This window comes from Hippoglossus stenolepis, chromosome 7 (genome assembly GCF_022539355.2).
Source record: "Hippoglossus stenolepis isolate QCI-W04-F060 chromosome 7, HSTE1.2, whole genome shotgun sequence".
Classification (NCBI taxonomy): Eukaryota; Metazoa; Chordata; class Actinopteri; order Pleuronectiformes; family Pleuronectidae; genus Hippoglossus; species Hippoglossus stenolepis.
In genome coordinates, this window is record NC_061489.1 from 23,669,393 (window position 1) to 23,694,613 (window position 25,221).

Genomic DNA, 25,221 nt, shown 5'->3' on the forward strand with positions numbered 1-25,221 from the left:
GATTGTAAATTAAAAATGTGGCCAAACAGTGAAAGGATAGACGGAACAACAGGGAGTCTTCCAGTAATCCTTTCTGAGAGGAGTGCGGCGCGACACAGTGCTCAGCGCTCCTGAGTATAGCCGTGACGAGTTATTAAAAGTGTAACCTGAGCCCAGGGGGTGGTGTGTAATTTTAGAATTAATATACAATTTAGAGCTTGGTGTTTGCAGCCTCTGAATTATTCAAATGTGCGGCTGCAATAGGCTTAGGTCTGGTTGGGCGAGGGCGGCTCCAATGCATACAAATTAATATATTATGTCAGCATATGAGAGAAGGGGAGATGACATAGATCAGGGAAACGTAAACACTGGAGTCAATCAACAAAACAAGATGCTTGTTCTTCTGCAGAGTTCAACCTGAAAGTTCGTACCATATGGAAATAGACTCGGGTGTTTGATGTGTATTAAGGTTTCTGTCTGTGGGGAAATCTTTCTTTAGTGGCTGCACTTCATCAGTTCACTAAATAAACCTACAGTTGTTAACCCCTTCTCCTCCAGTTTGATTTAATACACTGGCTTTGTTCTGTGTTCAATTTAGTCTGGTTCATGTAGCTTTGCAGGTAGACTTAAAATGATAACAAAGGCATAGAAGATATAGATTTTTCAGTCGTTACAGTCACAGAGCACCTTATTTAGGAACATCATACTCATACTGGAGATGTTGGGAACATCAAATTCATACTGGAGATGTTGGGAACACGCCTTTGTTATTCTGTTCCATGTTGTTCACAGGGGACAGACTTTTACTTTGTGTTATGGTGCATTGTTATGCTGGAAGTAGCCTTTTGAAGATAAAGGGATACATGTGCTAATAATTAATATGCAGAAGCACAATGGCGTTCAATCCACTGATTTGACTCAATAGGCCGTTACACCACTAACACTACCCCGAACTGGTGACTCAAGTCCTGTTGGCTCCATGGTTTCATGCTGTTGACTCCAAACTCTGACCCACACATCTGCTGCCTCAGTAGAAATCCACATTCATCAGACCTGGCTGTATGTTCCAATGCAACTGTCCAGTGTTGGTGAGGCTGTGCCGACTGCAGCCACAGATTTCTATTACATATAGTTATGGTTATAAGAGTTACCGTAGATTTTCTGTCATCTCCAACCGGTCTGGTCATTCTCCTCTGACCTCCTCTGTTTGAACTCCTCCTTTTGCACCACTCTGAGTGAACTCTTTAGAAATAATTGTGCATTAAAACAGCAGGAGATCCGCAGTTTTTCAGCGATCAGGCCTCACTTGAAGTGACCAAATGTCCCCAGGCCTCCTAACCTGCCTCTGCATGATGTTACACATTGCACTGATGCCACACGATTGGCTGGTCGGATCACTTCGTGAATATTCAGGCCAACCTGCGACAGTAATGTGAACACAAACACATTATTTTCCGGAACTCATGAAGTTAGCCCGCCCTTGGCACCATCAACTGGACAGATGTGACCCGACAAACCTGATCAACGCCTGTGCAAAGGAGATAATGATGAGCTTCCCCAGATATATTAAATGTGCCTTGTTTTCACAGTCTCCGCCACATCTGTGAAGATTCATGTGTCAACAAATTGATTGGACAATATTTAGAATTCCAGCCCTAAATTGACACTGGTTTTAATGGTGTTTTGGTAGAGAAGAATATTCGTTAGCTGTTTGTTTTTTTTTGATATTGTTTGCAGTTACGGCCACGGAATCTATATATAGTTTTGTGGTATAACCGCAAGCGATATAAGTGATATATCATTGGTTTGCAGGACTAAACCTGGTCTGTAAACACAGACATAACTGCCCTTTTATTGTCTCTCGACGGTGCCTCAAATGAGCACGACTCATCCTTCACGCCCGCCACTGACACTTTTTACACGTAATGAGGATCGTAAGATTGTCTCAAAAAGTTCCATTAGATATTTCACATGGCTAAATCAGGCTATTTATTCCGTCAAATTGCATTTCACCGGCAGCCCAGGGTCTCGCCGCAGCCTGCATAACAAGCTCCGTCGGCGTGGCACCCGCTCGTTCTGGGACTCCAATTACAGAGCATCCTGGAAAACGGCTGGCATTTGTCTGTCTTTGTCTCTTCCGTGCTGACATTCAGTTCCAGTTTATAGGCCGCTGCATTCCTCCCCCATCTGTAATTATTTTTTGTTTTCTCATCCACACTTAATGTAGCAATATAATATCCGTCCATCCATTTCTGAAATTGCTCACCTCGCTCAGGGTAACCCATTAGGTGAAGACGGGGTGCCGGTCCATCATGAGGTGAGGAATATAACAGTCTCAGACAATTGAACGCTGAGGGGGCAAGTGAGTGTAAGTGCTGGCTATCACCTGGTTTAGATTTTGAGGGAGCAAAGAATTTTTAAAATATCAAATAGGAACATATTGCTTTAGGTTATGGACGCGGTGGAGGCTCTATAACAAATCTATGCTGCAGTTTTAACCCCACTTGTTCACCACCAGGAATTATTTTTGCAACTTTTCATGAATGTGAACTGACTCACTCTTCTCTGTCCAGCCCCGCCTCTTGTGTCTCCAGTCGTCCATTCAAAATGTAGCTCGTGACGTAGCTTGTAAAATTGAAGTTTTAATGCCAAATTGGCCTCAGTCGTGTAATAATGAGAAGCCCCCTACGTATCGGGTGATGCCTGAATTATTTATGGTTTCCTCCACAGTTCGCTTGCCTTCTTGTTACTGGGGCTGTAAATGAGTTTGCTGAAAACTGGCCAAAGTGAGATCTCCCCTCTCAGCTTACAGAACATGGCGCATTAAAGTGAATCACAGCAGACAGCTGGGGCCGCCCTTTATGGTAATGCACCCTCTACAATTACTGCTTCGACCTTCCCCGGTGAAGAAAAATGGGTAGACGTCCATTTAGAGGCCCTTTCAAACACTTAGTGGCAGACATGTTGGGCAGCAGGGCCACCTTTTGCCTGACATTGACTCCGGTTTAGAGGAGACAGAGAAGGTATTAGAAAGGTGACAGGTTGACAGATGAGATGCATCTGTCAAACAGCGAGAGGACCACGGCGCGTTGATGCAGCCGCACCAGCCTTCACCGTGCTGCTGCATGATGTTGGTGGTGGATAATGGTGCAAGCTGCAGCTAAAGGTTATCTTTACTAAATATTCATATTGATTTAGAATGTTATCAATTACTAAATTACCAAGCAGAGTGTATAAAGAGTATAAAATAACATTGAAAATGCCCACCGCAATATTCCAGTGCCCAAAGTCACATTTCCACATAGTTTAAATTGTCAAAACTCATATCTGTTAAATATTATGACACCCACTAAGAAAGGCCACCACTGAATCTGGAGAACTAAAGCAATTTGAGACAATAACTGTTTTGTCAAAGTGACATTTAATAAATTGTTTAAGGAGGTTTTTGCAAGTGCAAATTTATCTAGTCCAGGTTCACGGATTTGCTTTCTTATTATTCTGTGACAGCAAATTGAATATCTGTAGATGTTGTACAGAAAAAATTAAAACATTTTAATATGTCAACTTAATACGTGGAGACGATAACTGGCAAATTGAAAAATAATGATCAGGAAATTACCGGTTTCAAGTCTAATGTAAATTCCGCTCACAATCAGAGCACTTCACTCTCACATTATGATGTCTGTTATTTCAGCAGAGTGATTCTCAGTCAGCCTGAAAGCAGCTCGATGAACCCGACATTAAGAAACAATACGCTTGTTCAGTGGGGCGCGGAATTTTCTTCTTTTTTTTTTAAACCCATCAATCATAGATACCTGCTCGCCTAACTGAGATGCTTCATCCACCACGGATCACTACCCAGGCTGAAGTTGTAGACATTGGCTAAAATTGCCAAGTATACAGTAAGTGAGGATAGTTCTTGATAAAAAAAAAAAAATCTAGTGAAGTGGCTGATTAGAATGGGCTGTTTTGTATTTGAGCCGCTGCGAGTGAAGACTGGACAAAGAGCTGGTCACCTGTTTATTCAAAGTGGGAAGCTATGCGTTCCACAGGCAGACAGAGACTCTACGAGATAGATTAGATAGATGATATTGATGTTTGCTTGTGCCACAACTAGGTTTTTCCAAAGCTTGGTCACGACACTACTCTACAAACAACCCTTTATCTATATGCAGCAGTGGCTGGTGGATTCCAAAGTGAGAGACTTGCCCTGTTTCCCCCATTCACAAAAAGCTACCACCACAGCAGACGTTCTCCCCAGAGGAGCCTTGTTGGCTGCCTGTGTTAAGATGTGATTATCAGGTGAGATATCCTTGTTAAACCAAATAAACTGGTTGCAAGACCACATGAGAGTGCCGTGCTCCAAATGAGTTTCCCGACGCAGAGCTTTACTTTGTTAAAGGCGCTTTCTGGAGCTTTCCAATAAAAAAGTTAAACTCTTGAATCTTTTAGACAACAGGTCAGTCCGATCTATTCTGCAGCAGACGGGCTTCAGTCACGCTGTGGCCTCCATCAAACCACGACCCTGAACCTCACCTGCACGGTGCCTGTGCATCGCATGTCAGGGAGGAAATCGTAAAGAGAGAAATGGAAACTCACCTTTTATCCTCAAGCTCTCGGGGATCCCATCCTGCTGGAACAAAGACAAAGACAAGACCACAATTATAATAAACCGCACGATCACAGCATCAACAACATGGCAGAAGGATGAAAGTGAAATCGTTGGTGCATGCGTCATAGATTTTTAGAAGTATTCTTCAGACCACTTAATACAACTGAGTTCACACATCGATATAAGAAGAGATGGTCTGAGAATTTCACTCTGACCGCAAGAGCTCGACTGCGGGAAAATCCAGTTTGACTGGCAACAGATGCATCGATGATTTAGACATTAATGTACGATTGTATTATGACAAGTGGTCCTTTGCCTCACTCACATTAACAGCACAAATAATTATACATGAATACATCATTTATTGCATTGTTATCCACTTCATGATTTTATTTTTGTCAACTACCGACAATTTAATTATTTAATTAAAGTGTCTCTTTTTCAGATTTACTGCGTTCTGTTTTCCAATCCTTCATTTCTCTTTTTCTCCATCACATTTTCCCTCACTCCATTTTCATAACAGCACTTATGAATCCCCATGCTGGTCTTGTTTACACCATATTTGTTGTCTTTCTTCCTTCCTGTCATCTCAGTTAATCTGTTGGTTTAACAGGATTTAATAAACACTACGGGACAGATTGGAAACTTGGATACAAACTATTATGAATAAACAAAATGTGACTGAACTGTTTTACACAGAAAAAAGAAATAATCCACAATAATAGTGGAGAGACATATACAAAAGGGTAAATGTCCACAACCACTTGAGTGGTAGCACTATACAATATTTAGAGCATGCACAGCGATTACGGCTGCAGAAAACGCTGCTATCAGGATGACTATTCTAAGTAGCTGCTCTCCACAAATAATGAATATGAAAGAAAGAGGCATAAATATTTGATTTCCCTACAGTGAAATCTGCCGAGCTCATCCCTCTCGCGCTTGTGCAGAAAATGCAGCCTCCCTCGTTACCAGCTGTAGCAGAGTGGTGCTATGAGGAACATCCGCTGTGCAACAGGTCGACTGTCGATAATGAACAGCGGTCCCTGTCTGCCTACTGAAAATAGATTGCCCAGAAAATCTGCATACTGTATATTTTATAGTTTCTTATACGAATTGATTAATGGAGTACATTATAGATTAAAAGCATTTTACACCTTCCACTGTAAAATGCTGTCTGTAATACAAGAGATCTGGTTAAAAATTAATTTGGACTGCAGAAATTATTTCAGCTCACTCCATTGATTGATTACACACACACTCACTGCTAAGGGTTACTTATGCATTTCTCTACAATTACTAACTTGGTTGTAAGGGTCCAGTGAGACCGGACCTGGTATAAGCACAGAGCAGCACACTGTCATGCAGACAGGGCTCCGTCCCAGTGGCACGAATCCCAGTTAGTTTGCACAGAAACAATGTGCATAAAAGATGGACGAGGCCTTTCCACTTTCTCCCACTATCCAGACATTAAAAATGAAAGACCACGCTCTTGAATAAAGACGGGAGAGAAACTCCACGCTGATGGCGTTAGAAGAAACGTGAGGGGAGCACCTTCCTTCACTGTAGTTGCCACGTGAGTGTGTGTGCCGAGTTGAGACATGTCAATCCGAAACCAAAGTTGTCACACGGATCAAACCGACATCACACGGAGCCGCGCAGCTGTCATGTCTATTAATAAGATAAAATAAGGCTATGAACTAGCAGACAGCTAAGTTTAATAATTCATCAGGGGAAGAACTATTTTTATTATTTTTACAAAACCTCGTTGAAACCAATGAGCACGAAATCCCAGCAAACACCTGTGGCTGTGTGACATCCTTTGTATCCCCACGCAACGTCTAAAGGAGGTGACATTTAGAAGTGCACTACAGGTAGGAGGATATCAAATGGGGCCTATTTGCATATGGCAGACAGTGTTCACACTTCATTTGTTTGAGGAGCGTGATTTTCCCCGCGGCGGCTGGCAGCCCTGTCTCCGCTGCCCTGAGACTCCGGGGACAGTGAAGCACCCAGCTGTACAACCCGTGGTTCATCTGCCCCTGTCATAGCGAGCTGGCTGACCGCCCACATCTCTCTCTCTCTCTCTCTCTCTCTCTCTCTTCATCACTCCACACACCCCACCTCCACCACCACACCCCCCACTCCTCCTCCTTGTCCTCTCTTATACACCTTCAGATTCCACATCCCACACTGCTGCATTTCCACCAGCTTCTAAGTACACTTCAACTTGTAATGTATAACTGCTGCAAACCACGAAAAGACATTTTCCACATCGTGATATATTTCCAGAGTCGTACTTGCGTTTCAGCATCTGGTAAATTATCATGTTTAGGTCAAAAATGTTGCATCTCGTAAAAAAACTATTGGGGGATCTTGCAAATTCAGATTTTCAGTTGAGATGATGATGTTGTGAACTTCATTGTGTTTGTGGTTTATTGTGACTCCTGACTGGACAGATGTGACAGAGAGGAAATCAGACGATCATCATTATGGTCTGGTTTGTGTCATGAGAATAGAATAACTGTTCTGTTTGTTATATTTACGTGGATCTGTCCAGGTGCAACTACAAGGTTGTGTCACTTTAAACGTGGGGCGGCATTTCCTTCTTTCCTTTCGTAAAGGATGGTCCGATGTTTCCGATGCTAAAGGAGATAAGTTAGGAAGCATTGAGGCTCCTTTCCTTACCATTTAGAGAATTGGAACATCTCCTATAATGGCGGCCACTGAAATAGTTCCGGGTCATTTCACTCAGTTTGGGGGGATCCTAAGCAAAACTGACCAATCAAAACAAACAGACTGGGTACGTTCATGAAGTATAATCTGGTAGATTTAATTTAATTGTTGATGGGTGTGAACTTGTTGTTTCATAGCCGATGTTGTCTACACGCTGTTAAGGTTTGTTTGTGTCAATGTCAGCGCATCTCAGAATCAACTTGTATCTTTATCCAACTTGTGTGATGAAAATTGAACAAGGAAATTGAGAGATGAACATTGAGACGTCTTGCCTTCAAAGTTAAAGATTCTGGATGTAGCCGCCAATTTAAGGAGAGCTAAACTAAATAAATAAACTAGTAGCCTAAGTAATGCATATAAAAATTGATTGACAGTTATATATATGACTCTTTTACAAAATGGCATAAATGTTTGTCAAGCCCGGCACCTGAATTCCCCTGAATTCAGATTCCCTGTGCACCTACTGTGGCCTGTGGTTGGCTGAATATTGCAATAAGTCTACATATCAATAACACACTAACGATCCATAGAACAGCAACGATAAAAAAAAGAAATTGAGCATCAGCATCTGCATTGACATGTTGCTACAGCAGATTGGCTCCATGCAGCGTCTGCTTCTTCAGCCCCCGTGGAGACTTTACAGGAGCTGGTTACCGCCGCTGTGGGCTCGCTGCCATTTGAAAGTAGACAGCTCATCAAGATGAGTGACAAGGGTTGGGGCTAAAGCTGACCATCTGAGGAGGAGGAGGAGGAGGAGGAGGGGGAGGAGGAAGAGGAGGGTGGGAATAATCCCGACAGTAGCCACATTTAAGACTAACATTGCAGCTTTCCGAGCAGCTACGCTACATAAAACTGTGTCTTATGAATTGTGTGATTTGTTCCTGTTATTTCTACCGTCCCCTTCTCTCTTTATCTCAATCTCATTTACCCGCCCGCCCTCCCCCCTCTGTCTCTGTTTCTCCCCCACTCTCCCTCTCTCGGTTTATCCCCTGTTAATCTAGATTTGTCATGTGGCCAAGCCAGCCCTGGATGGATGGGGCTTTGCACACAGTCGTCCTTGCCTCCATTTTGTTTGTTGTGTCATAACAGCTTGATGTCAGAGCGACAAACTCTCAGAAATTGCTTTTGTCCCTCGCGTCGAGCGGGGCCTGGCGACTTTTCCACCAAATTTTCACAAAGTACACATGAAGCCTCTCCGTCACTTTTACAGCGGAGCTCAGCGGGAGAGAGGCCGAGTGAAAGACGAGGATAGAAAATGAGCTCGCTGTGTTCCAGAAGCTTGAAAACACCAACCGTCACATTTTAACCATTTCTAATTAGGGCTGAATTGTGATGGACGGGATTCTGTGTCCTATACTTGACCTGATGGGGAGGATTTCACAGCGACTTTCTGAAATAATACCACGGGAATTATGGGTAGAGCATGTGACCAGCTGTTTATGGCCGAGTGCCTCCTGGTGATTGAAGTCTTTGTGAGGGAAGCTTATAAGGTCGTATCCTATCCTGTTACCCTTGTCAAACACTCTCCTTCAAAGCTCAGGAAGAGGCATATAGCTTTAACGCTGTCTCTGGCACATTACAGCATGAAAGCAAAGCATAGTGCTGTGAGTGTTAGGAGGAGGAAATGAATGCAATTATGTTGTTTAAAGTATGTTTGGGCGTTTTTTGCATCTCTTTAGATGGAGAAAGTGAGGGAGAGACAGGAAACTGGATGAAAGAGAAGGGGGGAGAAGTGAATGTCTGTCGAGATCAGACCAGTTGCATCCTCAGTGTTGTGTGTAACTTCACTTTATTGTTTTATGAAGTGAGTCATCGTTCTCTTGGTTTAATTGCCGTGCTTGTAATTCCATTTTTCTTTCATTTGAGCAATTTGATTATTATTGTTATCTCCTCCGCTGAGGTTATGTTTTCACTCCAAATCCCGATCTAGTGGATTTGAGAGGACTGTTGGGTCTGGGCAGAGGTGTGTCTTCTACTGGGGGGTTATAGTTTGTTGGTTTGTCAACAGGGTAACGCAAAAACTAGCCTTGATTTCTACAAAACTTGGTGGAAGGATGGGACATGGGCCAAGAAAGAATCCATTCAGTTGCATCATTCATGAATTTTCATCCATTGATCTTGATTAAAAAATATTTGGGCAACTGATTTCTATGAATGTGTGCAATTTAAGGCAACTTGGACCTCGGCGAAGGTATGTGGAGTCGAACCAGGGACCTGCTGCTCAGTTTTTAATTAAAAATGTGTGAAATTGTTAAATGAATTTGAGTCACCTCCTACTATCCTTTCAAAAAAGGTCAGAGAACTTAAAATCCACATCGCCGTCACCTCTGTTCTAAAACTTGACATTGGCGTTTCTGAAATATCTCATTTTGAAACAGCTGTTCTTTTTTAACGCTGCTCACTCAACTGTATTGACAAGTGGACGACCCGCTCCTCTCTGGCATCCATCCACCGGTGCAGAACATTCTCTCACCAACAAAATAGGCTGATGACATATTTTGGAAAAAAGATCTTGTGATGTGGCCATTTTTCACCAAAGGGCTGTAAATCTCCACTGGCTGGTTTGACAGGCGGATGGATGAGCAGAGTTTACCTCTGTCCCCCCCCCGCAAGACGGATTGTAATGGTATGCAGATGCCGTAATGACATTCCTCTGCGATGTAATCACAGAGCCTGGCACATTAATTTCATTGGACCGGAAAGGCACATACATCATTTTTGCAGCTTCTCGTCAAATTCTGCACTGCACGATGGCCGTACATTACTTTAATTATTAAAGTCACACTGGTTCCAGACCAGCGCAATAAAGAGAGAGGGAGTCAAAACGAGTGTGTTTGAACAAGAGAACCTGTATCATACAAAAGATCAAATCCTGTCTATTGGAAGTTAACTGTTTAACCTTATAAACATGCCCATATGGAGTTTTTTTTATACGATCAAAGACAGATCATGAGTAAAATAAGCAGTTAAAGTCACGGGCCGAGTATTTCCACCTTGGAACGCAGGGATTCGATGACAATGTCAGTGTCATAAAGGGTTTTTTACGAAGTTGCATCACAAAGGTCAGTCTTAACCTCTGGCTTACAGTGATACTGGCTCTTAGTCGCCTTATTCCCCCCCCCCTCCTCCTCTCTCACCCTGAGCTCTGGCTAATGGCCCTGCAGGCACGTCAAAGTCTGAGGCTGAATCGTCTGGGCTCTAAAGGTTAATTTAAGTAAATCAAGACGCATTTTAATGGGTCACATCTTTACGAAACTACAAAATAAAAACTATATGACGCACTAGATGAAAAGTGAAAAATCCTACGTCTCCTTTAAACACAGGAGCACATGTTCCTCCTGGGGTAAAAAGAAGCATCACGCCGTACATGGTGCAGTTCCGCCCTGCACATAGATAAGCTTACATCACAGACATCTCTAACACTGTCCTTAAAGAATGAAATCCAACACCGTCTAAGCAGAGGTAGACATTGGATTATTTGCCTCTCTCTCTTTCCCTTTGGTGTAGAGCATCCCGGCCTGGAAGAAGTGCAATCTCTGCAGTTTACAAAGATCATATTATAGGATTTCTGGGTATTGAAGTTTAAATCGCTTTACTTCCCTGACACACACAATTTCCTGGATAAAGTGCTGGCTGGAAAAGAAGCATAACTCTCGCCCAGTTGCTATCTGCCCGTCCTCGTGTTGTGTCGAGCATCTCCCTCAGCAAACGGTTCGAAAAAGGTCAGCGTGTGTTTGACCGTCGTGTCGATTCAACAGCTTTGCATCGCTCCCAGCTTCTCACACAACTCTGATACCGTCTAATGACTTTCCTACCATCTGTTTCCGCTGTGTCCCGCTCCTCTTTCTAACCACCCGCCCTTTGCAACCACTATCAGGGCATTTTACTTCCACGCATATGTAACTCAAACCAAAATGGAGATAAATCTTAGTTTGAATATGACAGACAGACAAAACCATTTCTATATTTTCACCCCTAATTTATTATCTTTGATTGGATAGCGAGGATATGCGTTTGCAAGGGAACAGACTTGCAAAAGGGGCACATGGGAAATATGTAGTGGAAGGCCATAAGCCGACTAATGCCTCTTGACAAAAGACTTTGCCTTACTCGAGTCCCCGTCTGCCAAAACAGTCCGTTTTTGTTTTTTTTCACAGTCTGGCTTTAATTGATCCAACTCGGTTACTCTGGAGTTTTGGAGCCAAATCAGACAAAAACAAAAACAAGACGCTTCTTGTTTAGAGGGCAAAACATTTCTTTGAGTCGCTGTAGAGGGAGATAAATAAAAAGTGGCGGATTCTGCTCGTGGGGTCTGCCCTCTATCAATAAGATTCCAGTGACATCTTTTACTTTAAACTTTCCGCTTTGGTGCCATATAGAAAAAAAATCCTCATTTCATTCAGAGCTCATTTTCATCTTTGCTCAGCTGTGGCTCGCAATAATCTGATGCTGTCTTTGAAAAGACAGTCCCCTGGCACAGAGGGAGGGATAATGATTCATCACGTGTTTTTTCAGTAGGCAGAAAAACAACAACCACAGGAGAGTCATCTGAAGCGGGAAGAAAGTGCCACTGTAATTAGTTTAATACTTGGCAAAAAAGCACATAAGTTCTCTTGTTACGGACGGCAAATGAAAAAAGAAGGCGGGTCAATACCTTGTGGCGGAATCTCACGACCGGTCGATAAGGCGGCGATCCGAATCCCTCCTTGTTGGGTCTCCCGTCGGCGCTGAGCACAGCGAGACCCAACAGTAAGATTGCCGCCGACCACCATCTGGCCGTCTTCATTGGTCTTTTCCTTTTAGAAAACAACAAACAAGAACGGTGAATACTCTTCACCAACACTCTGGAGGTTCAAGACAATACATCACGTCCGCAGTAATTAGTGCAGACAATGGGAACCGCAAACTGTCACTGGTTTAGACTAGAGCCATCAATATGTGCCCAACACCAGTCCAGATTAGATCTGCTTTTGAATCAATTCCGGGGGGGACATGAGAAAATCAAAATAAGGAAGACAAAGAGCCAATATATTAAGGCAATTAGGGCCGAGTGTCAAGCCACTGTGATGTAGCACAGGAGATAACGTCTTCAACAGTTTGCTTACACCCTCACAGAGATGTGGCCCCTGACACGTTTGTTTAAGGGAGGGAGAATATTCACCTCCAACATAACTGCATTTTAAATTATTCATTACGCTGTGTAAAAACGAGTTTGACCTTTGCGTGACATGAATTTTACAAAACCATGTTTGTGAGGGGGGGTAGCCCTGTGAGAATGTGTGTCCCATAAACTGATGTTCAAGGAAAAGCAAAAGGCAGGAAATGCAGAGGAGGGTACATGATGTGTTAGCAGTGAAATCATATTGCCTAACACACAAACACACACGCACACAAAAACATGCACACAAGCATTTTGTCAAAAATCTGCATCGCATTTGTTCACTTTTTATTTTTAACCCACAAGCTCCATCTGCTTTTATGCCGGCGGTTCTTTTGTGCACCACATAACAAAAACTCCCCTTTGCAAGAGCCGCTTTATAAATACAGTTGACTCGACTTGACTTGTTGATTTTCACAGGCAAACGCTGAGCTGTGCTTCCTGAGCCTTTTCAGGCCACCAGTGCCTTGTCATCATCCTCCGGCGGAGGGAGATGACTGACGGCAGGACGGTGACCCTGCCTCCTTGTTCTTCTGGAGTGTCACTGAGTCAGACAACAATGGCCCTGCCGTGGCAGCTCTGTGGGCCCACTTGCTAGTCACCAGAGGTCAGGAGGTCGTGCCGGCGTGTCGGCATGTCACTGTGATGTGCCGGACAAAGAGGGAACAGTGAAACTTTTATTTCCGTGACTTTAAGGGAGTTTTTTTATTGCCTTCCTGAGCCGCCCGACATGCACCTACTGCTTCCCTGCACGTTTTCTCATTGTGAAATTCCATCTTTTAACATCTTCAAAAACCAAGTTTTCTTTCTTTCTGATATGAAGAATATAAATAAAGTATTTAATTGTTTTATTTTGAGACAACTTTGATAGTCTACTGGCTCCTGCACAAACCACCCGGCCACTAATGTCCAAACATTATAGTAAAATTCCCATGAAAACGCTAATTAGAGCAGACACATCTACAAAGACACTAATGTACAAGTCAAATGCAACATATTACAATAATGCTGCTGCATTAAGACGGAGCCTTAAGCCTGTTTTCCTTCAGAACAAAGCTTTGAGCCTTTTTGTAGTTGAAACATCTCTCACTTCTGTCAGGGAGGGGGGGGGAGCTGTTTCATAATCCAGTGGGCAGTGTGTGGTTTTGTTCCGTCGTGCGAGTCTAGAAATTCAAAAGATTTCCAAAAGCCTGTCAAAAGTAATTGTTAAAACGTTAATAATGATCAACAGCTTTACACGAACCCCTGCAGACACATTACCGTCATTTTGTGCAACCTGACAAAAATCCTACCTAACGCCTCTTAAATGTATTCATCATATCATTATATACTTTTCTACACTCTCCAGTCGCAGGTAGGAACCCTGCCGGCAGTTCCTGCTCCTGCTCCACTTCTCTGCTAACACAGTCTTTCAGCCACTCGGGGTGGATTACCATATCTGCTTGCACAATCAATCAACTTCTGTGCAGCATCCCCGTGTTAAATGGGTTATTAATGGACTAACTTTTGCAGGATGCTGTGTCAGAGACAGAGACGTATGCACAGGTTTTAAGGAGTTTAACTTTGTCATACACACACACACACAGTTCCTCGCAGACATTTAACTCATTATTATCATTCATACAAGTGCAATAACTTTCCAGCTCTTCTCCGACTGACGACTAAATCACGAGTTGTCTTACTGAGAGTTTCTACATTTCAAACTGGGCTGCTCCTCTTTTCCCTAAAAGCTGCCTTTACTGGGGTCTGAACAGAACACATTTAAATGGTTTCTCTTTCAAAGCAGAGAGCGTTTCTCTGAGTGTTTGTGTCTGTGGGTGAGTTTATTGTTCTGTCATTCAGTCCCTTTCCTTTTATCGTGTTGCTGTTAATGAAGCTTTGGCACAATGACAAACTACAGAGATGTTGAGAGATGGAGGGAGGTTCAAACAAAAGCAAAACTACTTTTATGAATAATAAAATCAACAGCAGACACTCAGTTTGTGCTGCTGCTGAACTGCCATACGTTACACTGAGGGATCATCTTTCTATTATTTCATGCATCACATTTATATCAATGAGTGTAGAATAGAAACAACTGTCAGCAGTAAAATACTTGAGATTAATCAGAAACTAAACTTCCATAAAGCAGTGAGGGGGGATGTGGCCTCAGTAAAACCATTTATATTGTTAGAGCTGCAGCAATGAGTCGATCAATAGAAGATTTTGCTGTAATTTTTAAAGGCATTTGTTATCACCAAAGTAGTGAATATCCACTTCCTCCAGCTTTTTAATTAGGAGGTTTTGCTTCCTCCCCAATTTTCTGGCCATAAACTGATTGTGTTCAGGTCTTGGACCTTGGGTTGCATGAAGAAAATCATTTCAAGACAAACCATTGGAACCTGTGACACGAATTTTCACATTTATGTTGCTCAAATGATTAATTCAACACTCGTTAGACTGTTTGATAATTAAAATCATCATTAGTTGCAGCACTAAAACCAATAATCAAACAAAATCTGAAAATTAAAACCCCAAACCTGATAAATATGATTAATTGTCTAGCTCTTGTGTTGTGGTTCTTATCAGATACAATTTTCTGTCACCCATTTTTTTCCAATGTCCTGCTGTGTGCAAGGATTTTTCTCTTTTTTGCTTCTTTCCATGTAAAATTGCCTCTCAACTGAATTTGTTATGTAAGTTATTAACCGGGATCAGAGTTTATAATCTGACTAAAGGCTACAAGCAAGATTTCCTGTTCCATTTAAAACCTTATTCCCAAATTGTTACTGATCCAAGAGAAGCAATGGGACGAGAAGAACGTGTCTCATCTGTAAAGGACAATGTTGCACACGTGAAACACATCGAATGTCGTTTAACAGTAAAGTGTACAAGCCTAAATTCCACTCTTGTCCGTACGTGTTTACTTCTACGTCCTTCAGTGACAATCAGAGTGTTTTCATGAGTAAATACTGTAAATCTTGACTCTTATTTATTCGCTTTAAAAGCACAGGAGGCTGAAACAGTCCAGAGGTTTTCCCCTTGGACCCCCCAGGGAGAGCCATCATAACTCGAGCCTGTGGTTTTTAGTTCCCCGGAGCACGTCTGAGCTTTGGCATTGACTTTCAAATGAAGACTCCCAATTTCCCACTATGTACACAATGCATCATGTCTTGACAAGCTCATAGCCGCCGCCCCTTCCCCTTCCTCCCTCCATCTCATTCAGTGCACGGGACAAGCATAACAACACATCCATACAACACAGAGCACGTTCTAGAGATAATGTGCACGTGCACCAGCTGACTGCACCACACTGGGCTTTAGCTACGTTTGAATTAATACACACGTTTGTAATTCATTTGCCTGCCATGTATGTTTGGCGAGTCATAACTCTGGAAAATGGGAATACATAATTAAAACATGTTATTCATTTTCCTGATATTGTGCATGATTTTCCCCTCAAAAAACGCCCTCCGGGAATATTGCTCTCCCGTGTGACTCTAACGCTGTAAGTCAGCTTGGACTAATTCTGATTCATAGCTGATAAGTCTTCAATTTACAGCTTTCTAATTACAGTCAGCTTGTCTCCAATGTAATTAAACAAACTCTTGAGAAATGAGGAACGCTGAGTGGCTGTTGGTCCTCTGGGGAAGTTCTGAGCCGAGGTTGTGTTACATTTTCTCGCTGTCCGTCAATTTGATGGACAGCGAGTGTAAAAAATTCCATCATAATCTATCCTTAGCTGCCGTTTTAATTTAAATTAGATCATAATGAGACATAGCCCGTTTAATAGCATTTAATTCTCAATTATTTATCGTGCAGCTACAGATTATGTACATGAAAGAGAATGGAGGAAAAGAAAAAGACGGAAAACAGAGACGTGTACCACACAGTCAGTTTTCTTTCTCCGCTGTGACGGTGGAGGGCAATAAAACAACGTGGTCATTGTGTCTTAAAGGGAAAATATGAATGATGAAATCCGACAGCATTAGATGGTTAAAGTGAAATGCGAGCTTACAATTTGAAGGTATTAAACAAAATTCAATTGACCTGCAGTAACCCAGCCTGGATTCCTCCTGCACATAAACTGGAGTGAAACTGCGTCCTCGTTTTTAACTTGATCTAACGTAAAAAGACATTTCTGCAAAAAGGCCCGGTGTCATTAGATTTAGTTTCTCTTCTTTTTATGGCCATTTTAGTTTTTTTTTTTTCATCTGAAGGTTGCATCTCTGTAAACTGGAAATTACCAGCACAGCTTTCAGCTTTCAAGATTTCAAGTGGTGGAACATTTCACTCAGGGAAACAATCAGGAGTCAACAAGACTCTGTGAACGTGGGATTTTCTATGTTTCTATTTTCTATATTTTCTAAGCAATCGTTTCACCGGGAGAAAATCCCACAGCAGGGGTGCTGTCGATTAAACTTCTCCAAAGTCGATGTTGACAATGCTCATTGCCAAAAGGGCAACACGTCTTTTGCATGTGAGGGGAGAAACACAAGAGATAAGTCGAAGCATCACATGCAGGTGAAGATATTCAGTTCTCAACTCTATAGTTCATGTGTGGTAAATTAAATCAGCAGATTTAGTGATTTGTGGGCTGAAGGCAAACTGCTGCAGAGAAAAAAGTCTTCATATATATATACTGTATGTCCACCATTTCTTTTTATCTATACCACTGCACTTTAAAGGTGGCAACATACAGGCGTGTAGGTGTTCTACACTCAGCAGCTCTTAAGTTCCCAATGAGTTGCTCAGCTGGAAACACTTAAAGTGGCTGCACAGTACAGCTCCCAAGTGTGAGAGGGGTAAACATCTATGAAGGAGAACAGGGCGATGCTGGAGGAAAAAAACAACACATGCAGGCTCAGTCAAGCGACTGTTGCGAAACAACCAGTGGAACCCTCTCAAAGTGAGGCTCAAGACTTCCTCAAGGTCACAGCGCTGCTCTGCAAAGCATGACACTCCATCACGCTGACAATTAAACTACTAGACCTGCACACTTCGGAAGCTTTTCATTTAAAAACGTAGGCTACGTTGCTAATGTATTAATTTTTTGTCTCCTGTCACATCTTTCAAGTGTATTTGTTTGTGGAACACACAAGGTCGCACTCCTGCCACATTAGTTTATGTTGTTTTTGTTCTTCTGCAAACACAAAATGAATTGATGACAGATACAAAAGAGAGAAATCGCAGAAAAAGGCTGATTTTAAAAAAAACGTGTTCTGCAGCGTAGACAATTTTCAATCTACTAACATTATTCTTTAGGTGCAGACTGTGTTTCAGACCTGTCATGTGTTGAACTGACGTTTAAAGCTTCATATATAATTTTCTTATGGCAGCTGCTTTGCCCTTCTCTGGCAGCTATTTTCTATTTTCATTTTGAGTGTAAAATGCAGAGCTCTGAGTCCAGAGAGGGAAAAATAACCACTTTTTTCATTTGTTTGCTGTTATTTATCTGCTCTGCTGAGCTTGCTTGAGGTTTTTCTGCCGTCACTGAACTTCAAAGTCAGCCGGGCATTGAGATTTACATCAGGCAGCAGCACAGCTCAGTGGGAAATGCTACAAAACCAAGCCGCTTACTCAAGCCTCCGTGTCTTACTCGACAATCCTACGATAGTAACTGATGAACAGGATGATGACTCAAGGTGTTTCATGTCATTTTATGTTTTTTACATGATTCTGCAGGATTCATCCGTTTCCATATGAGACTTTTAAACATTAATACCAAATTCACTCAGATACTGATGAATGTTAAAAGCTGATAAAGCCAGAATTGTTTACCAAGTGCATCTGTATCACACTTGTGCCAATTCCTACCAACACCTACAGACATGACCTGGATAAGCAGAAGGAGAACTGAACTCTCTGGATGAACTATAAAAAAAAAAGAAACATCTATTTCAAGTCTTCATATTCAACATTAGGTCAAAGGTCTGCAACAATAATTTACTGAATATTTTAAGACAGAGTTTTGTTAGTTATAAAACATTTCATAACTCACAACACTGCCTAGAATGATTACTAGAACACTGCCAGCAGCCGTTCTCCTGGATTCACTTCAACACAATTTAAAAGGTACTTTGCAGGTTTAAGTTTGAAGCAGCTTCGAGGAACCTGTCATAGTTTGTGTGAGGAGTTTTGCCGTCCCAGCAGTTTCAGTCTCTTCATGTGACACTGACTGACACCATGATGCTGAGATCAGACCCTGTGAAGTTCAGACATTCGGTTGTGACTCCCGTTGCCTCATGACTCTGACCTCTGACTTCATGACTGGGGTCATTGTCACGCTGCAGATTAAATATAGGCACCACACACGCATATGGTGGTTGAGAATTGAAACATCTTAGGTATCTAAAACGTTTATATAATCATGAAATATAGTTGCCTATCACATAAGGATCGTTGAGAGGTGCGCTGGTATATAATCTAATGATGTAATAAATGGTGCATGTTGAGTTCAGTGTATTATACCAAACTCGACAGTCGCATACAGGGAGAGTGTTTTAATTGATAAACTGGACTTTGGATCATGTCCTTGGATAACAGCGTTAAAGCAGAATCACAGAGAACAACCTCATTAACATTCTGTTCGGTATATTCAGTTTTATGCAATATGCTCAGGATGTCTTTCAGACTTTGCTCTTCATGGCTGTTCTCAGTTTTTTTATATTCAGTCACGCATCCAGCAGGAGCCTCTAGGTAAAACTGCCTGGAAAGTGGGAAGCAGGTTTTTAAACAATGCTGCAGACATTGTGTTCTAAAGAAATGATTTAAAAATGTTCAGTGTCGTGTAAACATAAACAAGACGGCGACATTTTAATGGTTGAGTTAGTGGAATTTGTGGCTCGAGATCTGTTTGTTAAAAGTTCTGAAAAAGCTCCTCTGGAAGGTCAATGCATTCAGAATAACTTTCTTCACCGGGTCCGTCTTCAGTCAAACTGGAGCTCACCTGTGCAGCTGAGACATTGGATTGTTGTCGGGGGGGAACCAGAGCCTGATTCGGCCAACATGGATTCGGTGGTTGCTCCCAGTTTGCTCTCTAAACCAAATCATTTCCTCGAGACGCTACTTTGAAATTATTCAAATTTCCTGCGAGGTCATTGGAGGGGAACTTGAAGCCAGCAGATGAAGTACTCTGCTTACCTCAGTCCCCACCCCCCACTTCTTTCGCCATATGCTTCAGTTGACACATCCCTGACCCCCTGCAGGCAGATCCCCTCCAGCACGCTCAGCGGTATTCCTGTGTACAGATCAATTTGGTTGGAGTACCACAGTTTGTCCCTGAGATATCTGGAGAACACCGGAGCATCTGCTGCGTGTCTGCTGCCCGAGCATCCCCGCTGCAGCGCGTCTTATTTGGTAGAGTTATCATGGCACTTGTCATACTCGCACATCCCCGGCAGCACTGTACACTGATAAAGGACTCCTTCAAGTTCAAAGCACGTCCAAAACCACAGGCGACACACTTCCCCCAAGGGTAGTGCTTCCTGTTCGGTCCTTGTTCTTTCCTTACAAATGCTGGAAATGCTGTGCAAATCGCTGAGATGGAGCAGGTCCTCACAACAAAGGAGCAGTGGGATGACTCTGAATGTCATACATGCTCAAATGAGTGTCTCGTATAGATTTTTATGTTATGTCCCTGAATTGTTTCTGAATGAATCGTTTTTTTAAATTAGAAATTCCTTATAAATTCGTGGTTTTATATTATTTTGGTGCATAAAGGCAACAGCAGCTGCCTCTCTCGTCCACATCTCCGTGATGTGCACAGAAATGAAACCCTTCAGGTTTGAACAGGACGTGCTGAGCGTGTTTTGCATAGGTTTGGGGGAAACCCCAGCAATTCACCACGGTTTTCTGGTGCTTCTCTGGAGGAGCAAAAACCTCTAACAACTCAAACGGACCGTGCTATATTTCTTTCTGCAAGAGTTGCAGTCAGCGAGTCAGTTAATAAATGGCAAAGTGGGTTCATCAAAAGGGGCAGCACTCGCCTGGAGGTGAGAGGAGCCGGCTGCTGCATGTTGGAACCAGCTCAGAGAAATAGGGTGTTTCAAGGGGCAACAATCCCTCCATCCCCCTTCAGAAAACACTGCTGAGAGTCCCCTGGGCAAAGTACTGACCCCCAATACCTGCTGTGAAACTACAAAGTGGTCAACAGCATTAGCAAGGGAAGTAGAAAAATCCATAATCTGATATTTCAGCAATAAGCAATCGTGAGAAAGATTTGAACTTTTAATTTTGTGTTTCGCAAATTTCACATTTCCAAACACAGAGCCCATAACATTACGCTGTAAACCGAGCAGGTGCAGTTTATATACAGAGGCCGTAAACCAAAAAATTAAAGTTGAACTGTATATTGGCTGTAAAGCTTTTACAGGATCAGATTTTTTATTTCACCTTTTAAGAATGAATGCATAAAACATGTCCCCCGCTCACTCAGGGCGATGATGCCAGATCTGTTGGATTCTCTGCCAGACTGTGCAAATCAAAGCTGCTGATTACAACACAGATAACAGGCCTGTGCTGGTAATTCATTAATGCTGCAATTTAAGATAAATGTGAGATTGTAAATTTCCAGAGTAACTGCCAGCCGGTCGAGGGTGTTGCCAAAACCGTATGAATAACTCATATTCTAACATTCAGCTATTTCCCTCTATTTAATGCTGAGGAATCAGTATGGGACGTTATTGTTATTAAACTAATATACAATAATATAAAATATATACATATACTCTATATATGGACAGACAGTCGCATATTTTAAATGATAATTTTTTTAAATGATTCTCTGTTTTAATGGACTATATTGATATGACTACAATTTAATCATAGAATTGTCATTATTGTTATTGATATATTTAAAAAATCGTTGTTGAGATACTGCATTATTGTCATCACTTTTAATTTAGTGTAAATATTAATATATTTCAATAAAAACTCATTTAAACTGTCACTTAATTCACACATTTCCCTTAACAACTGGTCCGTGGTTCAAACTAAACAGTATGAAAAACCACTTAGTGGCTTTTGCCAGAGCTTTCCTCTGTTGATCAGGGTCTTCATCAGCAGATCAGTGGGAGTTGTTATGGTGATGGTTGTGTATTGTTGCTGTTACATTCTCCTCCGGAGCAGTTTCAGGAGCGTCCCTGTGACTCTGCTGTGGTACTGACTTGTTTCTGTAAGCGTTACCGATGAGGGAGGCCGGACGTGGTTGAAAGCTCCAGAAAAACGTTCTGACATTGAGTCAGAACGGTTTCGTCAAATCATTTCCAAGGTCAGGAATGAACTGTGATGCAAAAAAAATATAAATCTGTCTAAAGGTCACCTCTTGCAGTGAGATATTGTTGTGTTGCTTTCTCATTTTTGTATTTTATAACAGGGGTTTTATTGCCGTGCAGTAAAGCATAAATACAGCTACTGTCTTCTGTGTTTTTCCTGGCAACAACTTGGCAGCTACATAATCACAGTTGTAGAATTTTAATACTGCACTGCCAGGGATCACTTGTCTATTAAATGTCCCGTCCAACATTGTTGCATCGTTGTCTGAAGTTGTGTTGACGAGGCTGGAACGTGTGTAGGTTGCAGTGTTTCATCTGCTCAGACATTGTGACTGTCGCTGCTTGTCACAACTGCCCAGTCCCTGTGTTTATCCCAGTCTGTTGCAGCAGCTGGAAAGATAAAAACACATCACGCCCCGTGTGCCCAGTGGATTTGTTTCCCAGGAAACAAACCAAAAAAAAGAACTATAAACCAGGGGATGGAACCTTAAATGTGAAAGCTGTTATGATTGAGATATTCCCGGAGTCAATATTCTCTAACATCCATTTGGGAATAAGTAAAACATTTTACTGCAGCATTTACATGAACCCAAGTTGTGATATTGGAACTGTGAACCTGTGTTCATCTGGGTTTTTAGACCAAAACATGTTTTGACAAATTAGTTGTTTGTGCCAAAGAACATCAGAATGTTTACATAAAATATTTTTGTGTTTACTCCAGATTTAAATACTGATGAGGAGGCAAATTTGATGTGCAGATAAAAACTTAACTTAAACTTGATAAATAAATGTTGCTTGATGTCTGAATTTAATTTCTGCACTTAACAGATGCTGCATTTGACTGTCGGTGAACCTGAGTCCGGCTTGTCTTCAGGAGTTGTGCGTGTGTGTACATAGGCAACTGGTTTCATCTCTCACCCATGTCTGGTTCAGTTCTCTGGGATTAAAGGTGAAATGTCTTCAAGAAACACAAGAAAGTCCAGTTGCCTGTGTACGAAACTCCTGAAGATACTACGACCTGGAAGACTGAGCATCTTCACAGATACACGTTGTTGACTCCGACCCAGTGAAACGTCTGGAAGAGCATGAACTTTAATACTGAACTGAACCAGAACTTATTTTCATTCCGCTCAGAGCTTGTATCGATGTCAGATTCTGACGTGACACATCTCATCAGTGCTCCCTTCTCTCCGCACATTGTGGCAACGTGAACCGTCTTGTCATGTACCTCGAATTAGGCACCTCCTGACAAAACCATTATTGTGTAATCACCGGCCATTCATCTGAAATGACACGGTGACAGATGTTTTGGTGAGAGGATGTTCAGCATCTTTTTGCTACGAGAGCTCTTCCACTGCAGATGCCCAGCTGTGCTGGCAGCTGGATGTGCTGACAGCTAGCGTGGATTCTGCCTCGTGTGCAGCCGCTAATTCTCCAGTCATCTCCATATTTGGATGATACATCTCCATTCTTCATATGTAGCTTGTGTTTCTTCACAGGGCAGCAGAAATGTAACCTTAAGTTTATACAGCTGACCCACTAACAGTAGGGGGTATTTGCTTACACACACACACACACACACACACACACACACACACACACACACACACACACACACACACACACGTATGTATATAGATACTGTCTCTTGAAATAGACAGCTGTTGTCATGGTTACAATAATGACCGCTTGATTAAGCCTGTGGAACAGTCATGGCTAATAGACACAACGCATATTGGTTTCTGATTGGAAACAAATGCTGCTCGACTGGGTCGGGGTCTCATGCTAAGTGGATCCATTCATCCACTCCAACCTCCTCCTGTTCCGGACTCTGTCGCTCAGTACACGATATGATTTGATTCTCACTTTGCTCCTCTCATCATTAATATGGCAGCTAGAAGCCACCTCATAAGTCTCTCTGTGTAATAACAGTCCGCATTCAAATGGATGAAACGCCAACAGAGGTGGAACACTTCATTAACTGCCTTCTGGTCTGTGCTATTCACAGCAAGATAATGAGTAGTAGTAGTTAGGGTAGTGGGGAAAAGGAGCACTTAAAAAAAAAGTTTATTTCCTTCTTCTCATCTCAGGAGTAGTTTTCAGAAAAGGTGGATTTCTTTGTGGGGCTTAAATTTAGCCCAAACGTTGGAGCCGGATCTGAACGGAAAACCTTAAAATGCTGAGACTCAAACCTGGCTGGTCCTTAATCATCCCTCCGATATTCTGGATCACGTCCAAGTAAGAGGCACTTGAGATGCCTAATGTTCCTTCATAATCACCGTAATATATTAAATATGACAAGTCATGCTAATTGACTAATTCATTAAGCTAATTAATGCACTAATTTGTATACATTTTACGTCTGTGTTACAGAACATGTTAATATCAACCCTGTGCAGCGTTGTAAAGACGTCATTTGAAATGAATATAAAATTATCTTTTTTTATATGAACATCTATGCGATGAGGTGCTTCTAAACCAGGTGAGGATCCGACAGTCACTGGCCTGATGATGTAGCACGGGGGGGGCCCAACCCTCTTCTTGAGCCAAGCTTTACTTTGAAAGTCTGGGAGGCTCTACCAGTCTAAAGAGGGATCTGGAGCCATTACCCCCACTGAGCACGGAATAAGATTCTCTGGAACCTCTCGGTGAATACGGAAGATACGACAACTTCAGCATCCATCACTTCCTCCCTGTCTTAAAATCTTCCCCCACAATGCACCAGTGCTGCATGGTGAATTAAACAACGGTGATTAAGGAAGTTTCAGAAAGATTCACTTTGTTTGCACAATACAACGAGAAGACGTAATGTAAAAATATCTTTGCCTTGAAGAAGTTTGTCTCTGCTCCACATCCGCCATCTCAGTTGAAGATGAAAAATAAAATACATGCATCAATGTTCTTCTTCAGTTCCTCCTTGACATCTTCTGGCATTAGATCACATCGCTGTGTAACCGCATTCCAGGATAACTACATATCCTGAATAAGAGTTTTGACATCTGATTTATTCTGAAAGTGTCTCCAGCCTCGACAAACGATTCCTTCACAAATTGACCTCGAAACACTTCTTGTGTTTTTTGCAAGAAAAGCGTCTGGTGCGATGAGATGATTCTGTTGCAGCCTCACGCTCGGTGTTGGGTCAGGTGAAGATTTACATGCTACGCTGCTGATTGACCTTTCCCACAATGTTTGGGTTTGTAGAAGTGTTTTAGCAGAAAAGTCTGGTTTGAAATGCCACTCAAAATGACCCCCCCCTCTTACCTTCTTAGGTCAGGCGATCCTCATTATTTAGAAAAGACAGACTGACTGAAAAAAATCCTAAATCCAAATGAAAATGTGGAGTTTTCACCATATTTGTGTTTTGCCAACTTAACTTGTGCTGTTGTCACGGACCTCTCAACTCAATGCAATGTGCCTGTAGCAACAACTGACCAGTGGGTTGGAGGCTAATGTAGCCTACCCACAATGCACAGCCATAACTG

General features: G+C 42.2%; 1 protein-coding gene across 4 annotated transcripts in view; it reads right to left on the bottom strand.

Moving 5' to 3' along the window:
* Positions 1-25,221, bottom strand: part of fstl5 (follistatin-like 5) — a 155,368-nt gene that overhangs the window by 119,152 nt on the left and 10,995 nt on the right. For 2 of the 4 annotated variants that reach the window (XM_035162284.2, XM_035162282.2), the window contains exons 2-3: positions 11,982-12,123; positions 4,579-4,609 (exon numbers count right to left, since the gene is read on the bottom strand). In XM_035162284.2, coding sequence (XP_035018175.1) covers positions 4,579-4,609; positions 11,982-12,123 — 173 coding nt within the window. Of the gene's footprint in view, positions 1-4,578; positions 4,613-11,981; positions 12,124-25,221 lie in introns of all 4 variants that reach the window. The other 2 variants (XM_035162283.2, XM_035162281.2) reach the window with 1 other exon arrangement.